This window comes from Jaculus jaculus, chromosome 1 (assembly GCF_020740685.1).
Source record: "Jaculus jaculus isolate mJacJac1 chromosome 1, mJacJac1.mat.Y.cur, whole genome shotgun sequence".
NCBI lineage: Eukaryota > Metazoa > Chordata > Mammalia > Rodentia > Dipodidae > Jaculus > Jaculus jaculus.
Genome location: NC_059102.1, coordinates 260,866,923 through 260,881,527, shown reverse-complemented (window position 1 = coordinate 260,881,527; position 14,605 = coordinate 260,866,923). Strand labels below are relative to the sequence as shown.

The following is a 14,605-nucleotide window of genomic DNA, read 5'->3' as shown; positions in this document are numbered from 1 at the left end:
CTCTCTCTCTCTCTCTCTCTCTGTGTATGTGTGTGTGTGTGTGTGTGTGTGTGTGTGTTTGTCTCCAGTTAAACAATAAGGCCAATCTATTGGCTTGCCTCAAAAAAAGACAAAAGAAGAAGGAGGAGGAGGAGGAAAAAGAAGAGGAGGAGAAGGAGGAGACAGCAAATCACAATGTCACACTGATCTAGGTGTCAGGGAAAGAGTTGGAATCTAATCTGGAGCAAGAAGCAAACCAGGAAGTGTTGTCACATGACATGGTATTTGACAACCACCAGCACGGTGAGAAGGCAATGTTGACGTAGCATAAGCTGGCTATCCTAGGGTATTTTGTTGCAGCAACCTGATCAAGGCAGAAGAGAACCAGGAGGAGCAACAGAAAGGGTGAAGGGCAAGGATTCAGTGGGATACTCCAGACAAACAAAATGTAGCATATACAGATGCTCCTGCAGTTATATCCCAATGAACTCACCACAGATTGAAATCACTGTCAATCAGAATGTATTTACCACTCCTAATTTACCAAACATCATCACTTCACAGCGTGCTGCACCACAGCTTGAGATAAAATAGTAAAATAGTGTCACACCACATGTCGCTAGTCAGGGAAGATCAAAATTCAAAACTGGGGCTGGAGAGATGGCTTAGCCATTAAGGTGCTTGCCTGAGAAGCCTGAGGACTCATGTTCGACTCTCCAGGGCCCACATAAGCCAGACACACAGTGGCACAAGCCCACAAGGGGGCGCACGCGTCTAAAGTCCGATTGCAGTGGCTGTAGGCCCTGGCATGCCAATTCTCTCTTCACTCATAAAAAAATTCAAAACTGAAGTATGTTTTTCTACTGAACATATATCACTTTCATACCATCATCAAGTCAAAAGATCTTCCAGGGGCTATGTGTGTGCATGTGTGGGTATAAAATATGTATCTCATGTATCGAACACTACATGTATTTCAAGGAAGTGGACCTCTACAAGTATGATGACTGATTATTCTGCACTCTGCAGGGCAGGCCAGCAAAACAGGAGTTCTCAGATGAGAACTGATGTTACAAAAGCCAGATGTGTGGGCCTGGGGAGATGGCTTGGCAGTTAAAGGCACTTGCTTGCAAAGTCTATAGGCCCGGGTTTGATTCCCCAGTACTAATGTAAAATTAGACACACCAAGTGGTGCATGTGTTTGGAGTTCCTTTGCAAGTGGCAAGAGGCCCTGGCATGCCCATGCTCTCTCTCACTCACTCTCTCTCTCTGAAATAAATAAATAATTTTTTTGAGGTAGGGTCTCACTCTAGCCCAGGTTGACCTAGAGCTCATGATGTAGTGTCAGGCTGGCCTTGAACTCATGGTGATCCTCCTACCTTTGCTTCCCAAGTGCGGGGATTAAAGGTGTGTACCACCATGACCAGCCTAAATAAGTATTTTTTTCAAAAAGCCAGCTAGGGTTGTACATACCCATAATCCCAGCACTTGGGAGGTGGAAGCAGGAAAATCTAGAGTTCAAGGCCAGGCCTCAGCTACACAGTGAATTTAAGGGCAGCCTGGGCTAAATGAGACCCTGTGCCCAAAATAAGTAAATAAATAAGGGTTGGAGGGATTGCTTAGTAGTTAAGGCGTTTGCCTGCAAAGCCTCCGGACTTAGGCTCGATTCCCCAGGATCCATGTAAGCCAGATGCATAAGGTGGTGCATGCATCTGGAGTTCATTTGCACAGGCTGGAGGCCCTGGCATGCCATTCTCTCTCTCTCTCTATTTATTTATCTATCTGCCTCTTTCTCTTAAATAAATAAAATATTTTTAAAAACAAAATAAATAAATAATGATGGATGGTGCAAGCTTGAGGCACATTCTTTTATTTCTCAGGGAAGCCTATTTTTGGTCTCAAGGCCTTTTGGAAACATGGGGTGAATGAAGCACTCCAATACTCCCACTTGTCAAGGGCCACGTCCTTACTTAAGTCAACAGACTGCCAATGTTAATCTCCTGTACCAAATGCCCACAGCTCCACCTCATTACTGTTGTTTGATCAATCAAGCCTAGTTATGTGGGCCCACAAAAAGGAGCATCGTGGCTGAGAGGTTCTGATTCCCTGTGGCGATAGGAGAAGCTCTTGGGCACCCAAGTGAGGACTTTTGGCTGGCTGGGACAGCTCTGAGTTTTATACCTAAAAGTCCTTCCATGTCCTTGCCCCTGACTGCTGATGACATCTGGCTAGCTAGCCCTCTGCTTCCAGGTCTGTGTCAGCACCATAGCTCTACCCTCCTCCGATCCCCAAGTCCTGCTTGCTCTTCCAAGTGCATCCTTTCCTTGCACCCTCTACTCTGGACACACTACATCCTGCCATGATGCCCACTTTACACAAAAAGTTGCTTCTTTCTAGCACTACCCAGTCACTGCCTCCTTCTATCCCAAACCAGAGACACCTCGCTACTGGTGAACTGAGAGTCCTCCCAGGACTCCACGAAAATGCTTTCTTTATTCCTCCACCTCACTAGGCTGGAGCAGGTACCACCCCACAGATTTTGAAAATGCTTTCTCTGGGCTGGAGAGATGGCGTAGCGGTTAAGCACTTGCCTGTGAAGCCTAAGGACCCCGGTTCAAGGCTCGGTTCCCCAGGTCCCACATTAGCCAGATGCACAAGGGGGCGCACGCGTCTGGAGTTCGTTTGCAGAGGCTGGAAGCCCTGGCGCGCCCATTCTCTCTCTCTCCCTCTATCTGTCTTTCTCTCTGTGTCTGTCACTCTCAAATAAATAAATAAAAATTAAAAAAAAATAAATAAAATGCTTTCTCTTAGGGGGAAAAAAAACAAAAACAAAAAACAGCCGGACGTGGTAATACACGCCTTTAATCCCAGCACTTGGGAGGCAGGTAGGAGGATCGCCGTGAGGTCGAAGCCAGCTTGGTACTACAGAGTAAGTTCCTGGTCAACCTGGGAGTGAGACCCTACCTCAGAGGAGGACAAAAACACTTCCTTTGTTCTCCCACCTCATGAGGCCAGAGCAGGTAGCACCCTATAGATTTTGGTTATAGCATTTACCAGACTGCATTTTTGACTGGTTTTGTGTATCAGCCCCACCATTAGACTGTGAGCTCCACTAGCCTGCATACTGTGTCTTAGTTTCCTCTGTACCACAGCTCTAGGCACAAGAGACACTTGACATATAGATATGGTTTCTTGACGAGCTGGGGCTCAAACCTAGGGCCTCGTGCATGCAAGGCAAGCAAGCACTCTACCTCTGCGCTCCAGTTCCAGCCCTTACACTTAACACTTGTCTGTTAAACGAATAGATGGATGGGTGGATGACTACAATATTTTCTGGGCATCTGTGGCTATCATTTATTGAGCACCCCCTTTGTACCAGACACTGTGATAGGAACTTTGAGTTATGAATCAATTCAGCTACGTGGTTGTAGGCAGCAGCAAGTGCACTCTTTAGCCATGACAAGCAGAAAACGAATGCATCAGAAAGCCATCAGGTGGATCACAGGATCAATGCAAACTGAAAAGAGTTGATTCAGAAATGGGCAGAAAAGAGAACTGAAGAGATAGCTGCATGGTTTAGTATACTTATGAGTGTCTAAGGGGGCTGAGATCATGAGTTCAAATCTCCAGAAGCCACACAAACAGCTAGGGGTGGCCATACACACACACACACGCACACACACACACCTGTAATTCCAGCCCTAAGGGAAAAATAGGTGGATGGGTGATGGAGGGGAGCACCTGACGCTCTTCTGCAGCCAGTGCAGGCCAGCACACCAGGCATCACATCAGCACAAACACACACCCTGTATATACCACACACCACACCACATATGGTACACACACACACACACACACACACACAAAAGGAAGTGATACAAGATGGGGAGCAAGGTAACTTTTTTCTTTTAAATTTTTTTTTGTTTATTTTTATTAATTTGACAGCAATAGACAGAGAGAGAAAGAGACAGAGAGAGAAAGAGAGAGAGAGAGAGAGAATGGGCGCACCAGGACCTCCAGCCACTACAAACGAACTCCAGACACATGCGCCCCCTTGTGTATCTGGCTAACATGGGTCCTGGGGAATCGAGCCTCGAACCAGAGTCCTTAGGCTTCACAGGCAAGCGCTTAACTGCTAAGCCATCTCTCCAGCCCAAGGTAGCCTATTTCTGGCAGGTAGTTAGCTAGGGCCTGGCCCACAGACACATGGATGCCACCTTGCCTTCCCAGGCAGGACTAGAACTTACATCTGTTTCCATCTCGTGCAAGATGGCTACAGGAAGCAACTTCTCAGCAACAGCTTCCGGCCTTCTTGCCTTATCCCGGACTTAGCACATCTGTAGACTGGCTCTTCCTCAGTCAGCTTCTTAAGCACAGCAACCAATCAGGTCCCTTCCTTACACACCTGAATCTGCTGATGAGACTCATTCTTTTTTTTTTTTTTAATTTATTTATTTGAGAGCGACAGACACAGAGAGAAAGACAGATAGAGGGTGAGAGAGAATGGGTGCGCCAGGGTTTCCAGCCTCTGCAAACGAACTCCAGACGCGTGCACCCCCTTGTGCATCTGGCTAACGTGGGACCTGGGGAACTGAGCCTCGAACCGGGGTCTTTAGGCTTCACAGGCAAGCGCTTAACCGCTAAGCCATCTCTCCAGCCCAGAGACTCATTCTAACTGGATGTTTGATTCATATAAATGGTCCCGAGCCACACCTCCTGGCTCCTTTTGTAAGTTCTTGGCTCCTCTGGCAAACTCTGGTCCCCTTACCCTTCTTAGCACCCCGATTCCCTCTGTGAGGGAATCATCTATCTTCTCCATCTCCCTCTCCCCCTTCCCAGCCTGGCTGGGAAGGGGGAGGATTGCTTTTAGTTTGGGGCGCCTTCCTGATTTGTTTTCCACGAGTGTGTGTGAGACTTTCCTTATGTGAGATTTTCCCCATCTCTGCTCCCCACCCTTCGGCTGGGAAGGGGGAGAATTTGTTTTGGCTTGGGCGTTCTGATCTGCCTTCCCTCCTTACTCTCCCTAAAACAAATCTCATAATTCATAATATAGCCTTCCATGTTTTCAATTCTTTTTTTTAAATATCTTTTTTTTTCTTTTTATTTATTTGACAGAGAAAGAGGGAGAGAGAGGGAGAGAGAATGGGCACACCAGGGCCTCCAACCACTGTAAACAAACTCCAGATGCATGTGCCCCTTTGTGCATCTGGCTAACGCGGGTCCTGGGGAATCGAACCAGGGTCCTGTGAACTAGGACCTGAACTGGCCTGGGGTCTCCTTCATTTTTATGGGCATCTTATCCCGCCCAGGACTTCAACTCTGCATCTGAAGAAACAAAGGGAGGGAGGGAGGAAGAAATGGAGGATGGCTATCCAGCAAACGCATACAAGTCGAACCTCAGAGACGGTCTGGTAAGGCTGTCACCACTAACATCACCAACACTGGACACTCCTGCCACTGATGCTAAAATCCTGAGGTTTCTCTTGCCCCTCCACTACTGTCCAGCACATGCACACCACTTTACCTGACTCATGCCAATTCCTTGCCTCTCCTCTCCACTTCACAGGTGAAGACATGGAGGCTTTGAAGCCTAAAGCCATGCAGCCAGCATATAAATAGTTAAGTGGCAACTGAGCTCTGTCTGACTGCACAGCCTCCCAGCCACCTGCCTTCCTTCTTCCACAGGCACCAGGGCGGCCCTTTTCATGCTGGCACTGTCTGGGTAGTGCTGCCCAGTGGCCCTGAGGTCATGACTGACATGCGTTCATTTCCAGAGATGGTACAACAGATGTCCAGGAATTCTGATCAAGGGTCTGAGGTTCAAGGAGGCCTGCAAAATCTATTCAAGGACTCCAGTCCCCTCCCTTTGCCCCTCTGGCTCCTGGTTCATAGCTGTGAAGGAACCAGCCTAGGCAGGCTTATAGAAGTCACCAGCCCACTTCCAGGGTCACCACTGATCCCCAAGCTGCTCTCTCATGCTCCCTGGAGGGCACACTTCTTGCAAAGTCCAAAAGATGCCCCTACCAAGGCTGTCCTCCTCAGACCCTGATACCCCATGAAGACAAAGCCAGAGCTCATGCAGGGCACAGGGGCACCCAGTCCTAGGCCCAGCCTGACCTCCAGGGCTCTATAACCCTAGCCTGATCATTTCTCTTTGCTGAGTTCCAGCTTCCTGGTGCCTTGGCCTTGATCTCTGTCCACTGCCCTGGCCCTGTCCTCCATCCTCCCACTGCCTAAGCTAGCCAGAAAAAAAAAAAAAAAAAAAAGAACTCAGGGTTCTTTGAGCTAGTGGAGAGACCACATAAATGCAGGCATTATTAGCATCATTACCATTAAATATTAATCAAGACATTAGCATTGTCTATTATAAGCCTGAAAAAGAAGTTCCAAGAGCCCTGGGTTGAACCGGCGAAGAGAATAATTAGGACCCTCTGGGCCACACACCCCTCTAGGCCCTTAAGCAAAATTAGGAAGGCAAATGCAGGGGGAGTGTGGTGTTCTCCCTTCTGGACTCCTTCACCCAACTTGACTTATCCTGGCCTTACACAAACCCTGCTCCTCTCCCAGCTCCCAAGTCCTTGCTTCTGCCACCCCATACCCTATGCCAGCAAAGTGTTTCCCACCTCCTTCCCATCTATCCAGGCCCAGTCTTGGAAGCTCTCCCCTCCTTCACACTGAAGTCTGTATCTGCCTCTGGCCCCTCCTTCCCTACCTTCTGACCCGCTCACTCTCTTCCATTCACCTGGTCAGCAATGTTTACTGCATTTCTGCCAAGCACCAGGCATTGTGTTAAACAGCGCAGCAGGGCTGGATGAGGCAAGGTGACTCCTCTCTCCACAGAAGACATGGTGGAGGGAAGGGTAATTGGTACTTTGCTTCACACCTAACAATTCACGAAGGCTTTTAAAAATTGCTGTTTAACTCACATAGGCTACACTCCAATTCTAAATAGGAGTAAGGTAATTCCCAATCTACTGATAAAGAACGGATTTTATTTATTTATTTATTTATTTATTTTGAGGGAGAAAGAGAGCAAGAAAAGAAATGGGCATGCCAGGGCCTTCAGCCTCTGTGAGTGAACTCCAGATGCGTGCGCCCCCTTGTGCACATGGACGAAACTGTGCCCTTGCATCACTATGTCTGGCTTACCTAGGACCTGGAAAGTCAAACATGAGTTCTTAAGTTTTGTAGGCAAGTGCCTTAACCGCTAAGCCACCTCTCCAGCCCAAGAATGGAAATTTGAGCTGGGATAGCTGAGTTGGTAGAAGGGCTTGCCTAGCAGGCATGAAGCCCTGGATTCTACCCCTAGTACACTTTAAACTGGGTATGGTTTCATATGCCTATTATCTCAGCACTTGGGAGATAAAGGCATCTGGATCAGAAGCTCAGGGTCATCCTCGGTTACATAACAAATTCCAGGCTAGCTGAGGCTACCTGAGACCAAGTCTCAAAAAGGAAAAAAGAAAAAAAAAATTCTCAGAGCAACCAAGTGTTATTCAGTGGCTTGCCTAATGTCATCCACATAGGCGCAGCAGAGATGGGATGGAGTCTATTCTCTTGGTGGCAGATCTGGAGCCACCCTGTCCATGGCAGCAGAGAGAGGAACAGTAAGAAGAGCTTCACCTCATGGGTGTATGCTCTTAGGTTGCAGATGGACAGGCTGCATTCTAAGAAGGTTAAGGGGAAGCACCTACTATAGTTAGATGCTTCACATGCATTTCAACAACGACCCCAGTTTGGTGAGCAGTGTGCTAACCCTCATTTTCAGACAAGGAGGGAAGTGGCCTGCCCATGGCTACACAGCTGCTCAGGCTGTTCCCTCTTCATAGCTTTTCTGATTGTTATGCCACTCTTCCCGAAAGCTATGGATGGACAGTCCTGCCCTGCTACCAGTCTGCTTCTAGAAAGGTTACAGGAGGGAAGGGGGAGATGTCTTGGCAGTAGAAAGCCCTTGCTGGCAAAGCCTGCTGGCCCAGGTTCAATTCCCGAGCACCTGCATAAAGCCAAACGCAAAGCGGGGCATGCAGCTATGGCGCCAATGCCTACAACAGCAGGAGGTGGAGCCAGGGGAGTCTGAAGTTGGGGGCCCCATTTGCAGCCCGAGACCCTGTTTCAAAGAAGGTGAAGTGCAGATGCCTCAAAGTTGTCCCTTTAGTCTCCATGTGCACGTGTGTGTGTGCACGCACGCACACACATGCACACATAAACTAGGTAATTAATTAATGTTTTAAAAGATTTCCAGGTACTTTGAAGACAGACCAGCTTCTCTGACTCTTGAGGCCCTACCATTCGAGGCAGAGACGCTGCTCCAAACATGCGCGGCCTTTCTGGGAGCTCCAAAAAAGGTCATCATGTCTATGACCAGAGGGAGCTATGCTGGCGGCTAGAGAAACCAGGAGAAGACATGTGCAAATGATAAGGAAGAACATCACAAAGCTTCTGGTGCTCACAGGCCCTGGCAGGGAGCCCCTCCCATGTGTCCCCTGGGAAGGGGCCCGAGGTCCTTGCTGGCCAGTTGAAATCCTCTGGACTCCAGGGCTACTGATCTGGCAGGACAGCGGAAGGAAGAGCAGATGGCCTAGGAAGAGTCGAGTGGTCCTCTGAAAGCTTCTGGAGCCTCCCAGGGGTCACCAAATGTTTGCAGACAAAATGGTGGTCCATTTGATTAGCCACCTGGTCATCTTTTGCTGGCCCATGTTTGCCCCATTTGGGAGTCTGTGGGAACTCAACTTGGAGAACGGGTGCCCCAGCTCTGGACATCATCAAGGTGGGTTGATCTTCCATGGAGAGGAGAGTCACTCCTACTGGTCAACCATGCTGAGGGTTCCAGGCTCTGACAGGCACCAAAACGGAAGAAACAATCCTCTCCCTTTTTCCCCTCACCACACACACCAACAGTGGACCGTGGGTAACTGGGCATCCACAGCACAGGGTTAAGCCAGGAGGCTGGTGTCAGACGTGGGGCCCTGCTGTTTCCTTGTAGCACATTCCTGCCAACCACCAAGTGTCATGTGGAATAAGGAGGTAGGTAACTACATGATCCTCCCGAGTGAGTGAATTGGGTAAAGCTCTTAGCACAACTCTTTGTCTTTTGGAGATAGTCAAAATTATAAAGGAATTTGGGGTGTCTGAGATCAATGGAGCCTTTCTTGGACTTTGTTGGGCTTTAACTCAGGAGTTAGAATGCCAGACGGTCACAGTCACACAAACTTCCACTGGGTCAGTAACCTCCTTGTTCTTGTCTCATGAATTTGAAGAATGAAATCCACAGACCATGGAAGGCTAAATTTAGAAAAACTTTATTACAGAGTTGAAGAGAAGGAAAGAAATCAGAGCTCCTGTAAAGCAGGAAGGGGTGGGGTTATAGGAAGGGCATTTCCTTTAGATAAGGAAAAAGCAGATTAATCATGTTTATAGGAAAGGGGGAGTCTTACAGGGAAACCAGATCCTCCCTCAAAGGTTTAAGGACATTTCCTACTTAAAATATATATATAAACCTGTTCTTTTGGGGGTCCTGTCACCCTCAACTGCCCAGCCAATTTCTTTCTCATTCTCTCCTCTGAAGAGGCAATGCAAACTCCCTCAAAAACAGACAGCACTTGTGCTGTTATCAAACTGGCTGGAAATCTATGACAGCTCAGCCTGGACTTCTACTCATGTAGTCCCAGGACAGGAACATGCCAGAGGCTGGCACTGAGGATGCCTGGCTTTCCACAGAGTCATCTGGACCGGGCTCAAGTGAGTACTCCGTGTAAGTAAAAAAGACAAACTTTGGAAATGTCTTTTTTATATATTTTATTTTCTTAGTAAGAGAGAGAGAGAATGAAAGAGAAAGCAGCAGACAGAGGGAGAGAGAATGGTGTGCCAGGGCCTTAGCTACTGCAAATGAACACCATATGCACGTGCCATCTTGTACATCTGGGGACATTGAACCTGGGTCCCTTGGCTTTGCATGCAAATGCCTTAATTGAGAAGCTATTTCTCCAGCCCTGGAAATTTGTCTTTTCAAACTCAGGTCCAGGCTTGGTGAACAATGCTTGTTTTCACTAAGTCAGTTTATCTGTGAGTCTATAAATGGTCTGCCAGCTCAGCAACCAGGACAAAACTGCCATAAGAGTCCAGGCTGGAGGCCTAAAGAGTAACCAAGATCTTTCTCTGAGACACTACATCTGCCCTGACCCCCTGGACATCAGTAGGTTACCCCCATGAAAGAAGAGGTGTATATAAATATATATATAAATATCCCCATGAAAGAAGATATATATATATATGTATTGTTCACACCAGCATCCAAGTAGAAATGGGACTAGTTGAGAAGAAGGGACTCAGCAGGAAGGAAAGGGTGATAGGAGAAGACAATGGGAGGTAGAGATGATCAAAACACATTTTATACAAGTACAAAATTGCCAACAAATAAATTTTTAAAGTTAAATGTTTAATTATTTATTTATTTGTTTGAGAGAAAGATAGAGGAAGTATGCGAGAATGGGCCTCTTGCTGCTGCAAAGCAGCTCCAGACACAGGTACCACTTTGTGTATCTGGCTTTATGTGGGTACTGGGGAATTGCACCCCAGGCCTGTCAGTTCTTGCAAGTAGTTAGAACCGCTGAGCCATCTCTCCAGCCCCTAAAATTGTGTTATTGTTTTCACTTATTGTGTGTCTGCCAAGGTCTACCTGGGGTGGAGCAGGCTGGTTGCCTGGGGATCTGAGTGAATCTTTGAGACCAATGTTACTAATGCTAATCACCCTCCCTGGGGACGAGGTCCCCACCACAAGGGCAGCAGCTGTCCTAAAATAGAGTCACAAAGACAGCTGTCTCACTCTAAAATAAAGCAATCTTTGCAAGCAGGTCCAGACCCACGGCTCCATAACCAGCCAGCCTCCTGGCCCACGAGTCCCACGGCAGCAGGCATGTCCCTCTGTCTGGCAAAGCCGTGCCTCTACTGTCGTGTGCCGGACAGACATCGCGGAGCCTCTGAGCAGAGCAGGACTGACTTGGGAGGCACCAGCAAGTACTACACCTTAGGAGTTCAGGGTCAGCATGTCTGCCCGAGAGAGACAGCTCGACAGGACCGTGTGAGCAGAGGCAGGAAGGGGCGGCACCCGGGGAGGAGGCTGATGTGTCTGTCTCGCCACAGCAGCATTCAGTTACCCATGAGACAGCATCAGCGGTCAGGTGTCTCCACAGCAGAGCAGAGAAAGCGAGCGCCCACGGTGTGCAAGCCCCTGTGGGGACTCTGAAGGATTCGAGGTACACGAGGGACTCCGACAGGTATTCAAGTCCCCTGCCCCTTCCTTCTCCAGGCCCTCTCACTCCTGCTCAGGTCCCCAGCTCCTGGCCATTCAGAAAGACACAGACTCATGCTCACGCTTGACAGGCATTTCAAACTCAGAGGCTCCAGCCCTGCCAGCTGTTGCAGCATCTGGGCCACTCACCAGTCTTGCCTGTATGAGCTGGACAGCAGGCAGACCAGAGGGGGCGAGACAACAGTGACAGCCCGACAGGGCTGGCTGGGGCTGCAGATGGCTGGTTCCTCTGCCTCTGTCTTCCTGGGCTCAGGCCCACATGACAGGAACAGGGCAGGAGAGGAACCTCACTGGCCGGGAAATCTTGGCCGTCTTTAAACCCTTTAAGCTACCAACAAGACCCAGAGAGGGAAGGGCACTTGGCCAAATACTCATAGCCAATGAACAGCAAAGCCCAAAGTACCCTTCAGACACTCAAACACATAATCCAGTGAGCTTCTCATGACATCATACTGCTGGTTGATTAAAAATGGGCCTGGGAGCCTGGCGTGGTGGTGCACACCTTTAATCCCAGCACTGGGAGGGCAGAGGTAGGAGGATGGCCGTGAGTTCCAGGCCACCCTGAGACTACCTACTGAATTCTAGGTCAACCTGGCCTACAGTGAAACCCTACCTCGAAAAACCAAAAAGGAAAAAAAAAGGAAAGGATCCTTTTATTTGTTTGTTTTCTGAGGTAGGGTCTCGCTGTAGCTTAGGATGACCTGGAATTCACTAGGAGGTCTCAGAGTGGCCTTGAACTCACTGCAATCCTCCTACCTCTGCCTCCCAAAGTGATGAGATTAAAGGCGTGCGCCACCACGCCCGGCTCCATGTGTATTATTGTGCAAAGATAACCAAGCGCAATTACATAGTTTAAATATATTTTGCAAATCACAATGTAACTTATCATTCTATTTCCATGAAATAATACTAATAGCCCACATAACTGTGCACATGAAAAAAGTCAAACGTAGAGGCCGGTTCTCAAATTTACTAAGGGACTTTCTATTTTAGATTTCCTTTAAGGTTTGATTATTTTGATTTTTTTTTAAGCCCGTGTTACTTTTGAGCAAAGAAAAACAAACGTAATGGGGGGGGGGGACAAGGTGACAGCGGCGGCCCTTCCTTCCCACCTGCTCCGCGCCCCAGAAATATGGGAGGGGGTTGGTGTGGATCCCTTCCTCCAACAGGAGATTGAGGGGAGAGCAAGCCCCCCCCTCCCTGCGTCTCCGGGATTTGAGGAGCAAGAAGCACTTTCTTTGTGCTTCCCCATTAACTGCACCACTCCGCAGCCCAGTCGGCTCTGGGCTGGGCGGGGAGCTGGCCAGGCATGATGGAAGACGAGGGGGCCCCCGGCGCTCGCTCGGGCTCGCTCGCTTGGTCCTTAAATGACAGCAAATGAGGTAAAGCCAGGAGGGTGGGGACGGCAGGGTGGGAGGGGGCAGAGGAAGCCATCTCCGGCCGAGCGTTGGCTGAGGAGGGAGCCAGCCAGTGAGCGGGGCCTGCGAGAGGGAGGAGCGCATCTTGATGCAGAGATGCTGCAGTGGCTCGCGGCGCGCACACACTCACGCACCCTCGCCGGCCGCCGCCGCCGCCGCCGCCGCGCCAGCACCGCCAGCGGCTGAGCCGGGCCGGGCCCCGCAGCCCCCAGGCCCACCGGGCAGCGCCGGCTCACTCGGGCAGCCGCGCTACCCCGGCCCACACCCTTCCCGCACTCCAGGTAGGTACACACTGGTTTTTATTTTTTATTTTATTTTTTTATTATTAATTTTTTTTTTTTTTTTTTTTTTTGGTCTGCTGCAACCCAAGGGCTTCTGTGGGTGCTGTTCTGGCAAGGGTCTCTGTGCTCTGCTCCTGCAAAAAAAAATGTCTCCCTTGAAACTTGGGAGGCGACCGGGACACCCTGCAGTCTGGGGCCAGCCTGGTTTCTCATCCCAGCCCTACAGTGGTCACAACACAGGCTCCTCTGCCCCCTGTCTACGTACCGGTGCGTGGTATCCTGCAGGGCCCTGGAAGGCCAGTGAAACCCGCCCAAGGAAGCTGGTCCCCAGGAGTGTGTCCAGGAATCTGAGCTGCAACCGCCCGAGAAGGGGTCAGGAGCCCCAGGGCCTGCCCTGGGCCCCAGCCAGACTCTGACCGGTCTCTGGAAGTTCCTGGCTAGAATTGAGCCTGAGTTCCCAGATTTGAGTGAGGTCACCTGGGTGGGTGGGTGGGGGGGCGCTGCCTCTGTTGGGTGACCTCTGCGAAGTCTTGCTTCCGTGGGTCAGTGCGAGAGCCTGTAGGAGAGAGAGAGAGAGTGGAGCACAAGTTTGGGCAAAGGCTTTCCAGCAGTGGGACTCTTAGAGGGGGGAGATGTAGTGTGAGAAATTGAGGCAAGTCATATCCCAGGGGTGAGGTTGGAAGCATCCTGTCTGCATTTTTTTTTCTTCCCCTCCTCCCTCTTCAACCTTGTGTCCTCCTCCTCAGATCCCTCCCCCTCACACCTCACTGGTGGGAGGGAAGGATGTGCTCACAAAGTTTGGCTTTCCAGGGGATTCTAGTGAGAGGGGGCAACCCCTCTGCTGGCCGGTGCCTTATGTAATGGGCCGGAGGAGGGGCAGCAGCTCCATCCAGGGAGTGTCCACAACTGCAGCCCGGTCACCTTCTCCAAGACTGGCTGCCAGCTCTGGGGAGCAAGGGCTAAGATGAGGCAGTGCTGGAGAAGGAGAGTGTCCTGGGCTGCACTCACAGCCCGGGCGCTCCGAGCCTTGATCATGGGCGGCATCAAGCTTGCATCCTCTGTTCCCATGGAGAAGCTCCCAAAGTCATCAGGTCGATTGTTAATAAGTGTGACCAGTAGAGAGTTGCCCCAGCCCTGGACAAGGGTGGCTCTGATCATCATTTGCCTCTGCCCAGGAGGCATAAGGAGTAACTGGCCACATTACTGTGAATTCTTGGGACCGTCTGAGTTGCTATTTCACCCACATCCCTCGTCCACTTGTCCCATGTCCCACCTAGAGGGTTGTCCAGCAAAGAGTAAGCCACCTGTGGGTGGAGTGGGTGGGGCCAAGGTTCTGGGGTGGGGCAAGTAAATGGCTGGGAGGTCACAGCCGGGAACAGGGTTCCCTGTGGCTGTGGCAGAATGGAGTTCTGTCCTCAGAGTCAGGAGCAACAACCCCTCCCCAGGGTGCCCGTCAGCTAGTTCAGAAAGCCACGCTTAGGCAGAACAACTCAACTCGGCGTTTCTGCCACAGGTTCAAAGTCCTTCCTACTGTCCTGTGGGAAACCGCAGCCAGTAAGAGGGAGGAAGGAAGTAAGACAGCTCCTGAGCTGATGGCATCAAAGACGCCCAGGGTTCAC

The 14,605-nt window shown here is 50.0% G+C and overlaps 1 protein-coding gene across 2 annotated transcripts in view; it reads left to right on the top strand.

The window, feature by feature from the left end:
- Window positions 1–12,518: 12,518 nt before the first annotated feature.
- Window positions 12,519–14,605, top strand: part of Cntn2 (contactin 2) — a 31,589-nt gene continuing 29,502 nt past the window's right edge. Inside the window, exon 1 of one of the 2 annotated variants that reach the window (XM_045148715.1) lies at window positions 12,519–12,669. In XM_045148715.1, the coding sequence (XP_045004650.1) occupies window positions 12,665–12,669 (5 nt within the window). In that variant the 5' untranslated portion in view covers window positions 12,519–12,664. Of the gene's footprint in view, window positions 12,670–12,891; window positions 12,987–14,605 lie in introns of those variants that run through there. The other variant, XM_045148723.1, reaches the window with a different exon arrangement.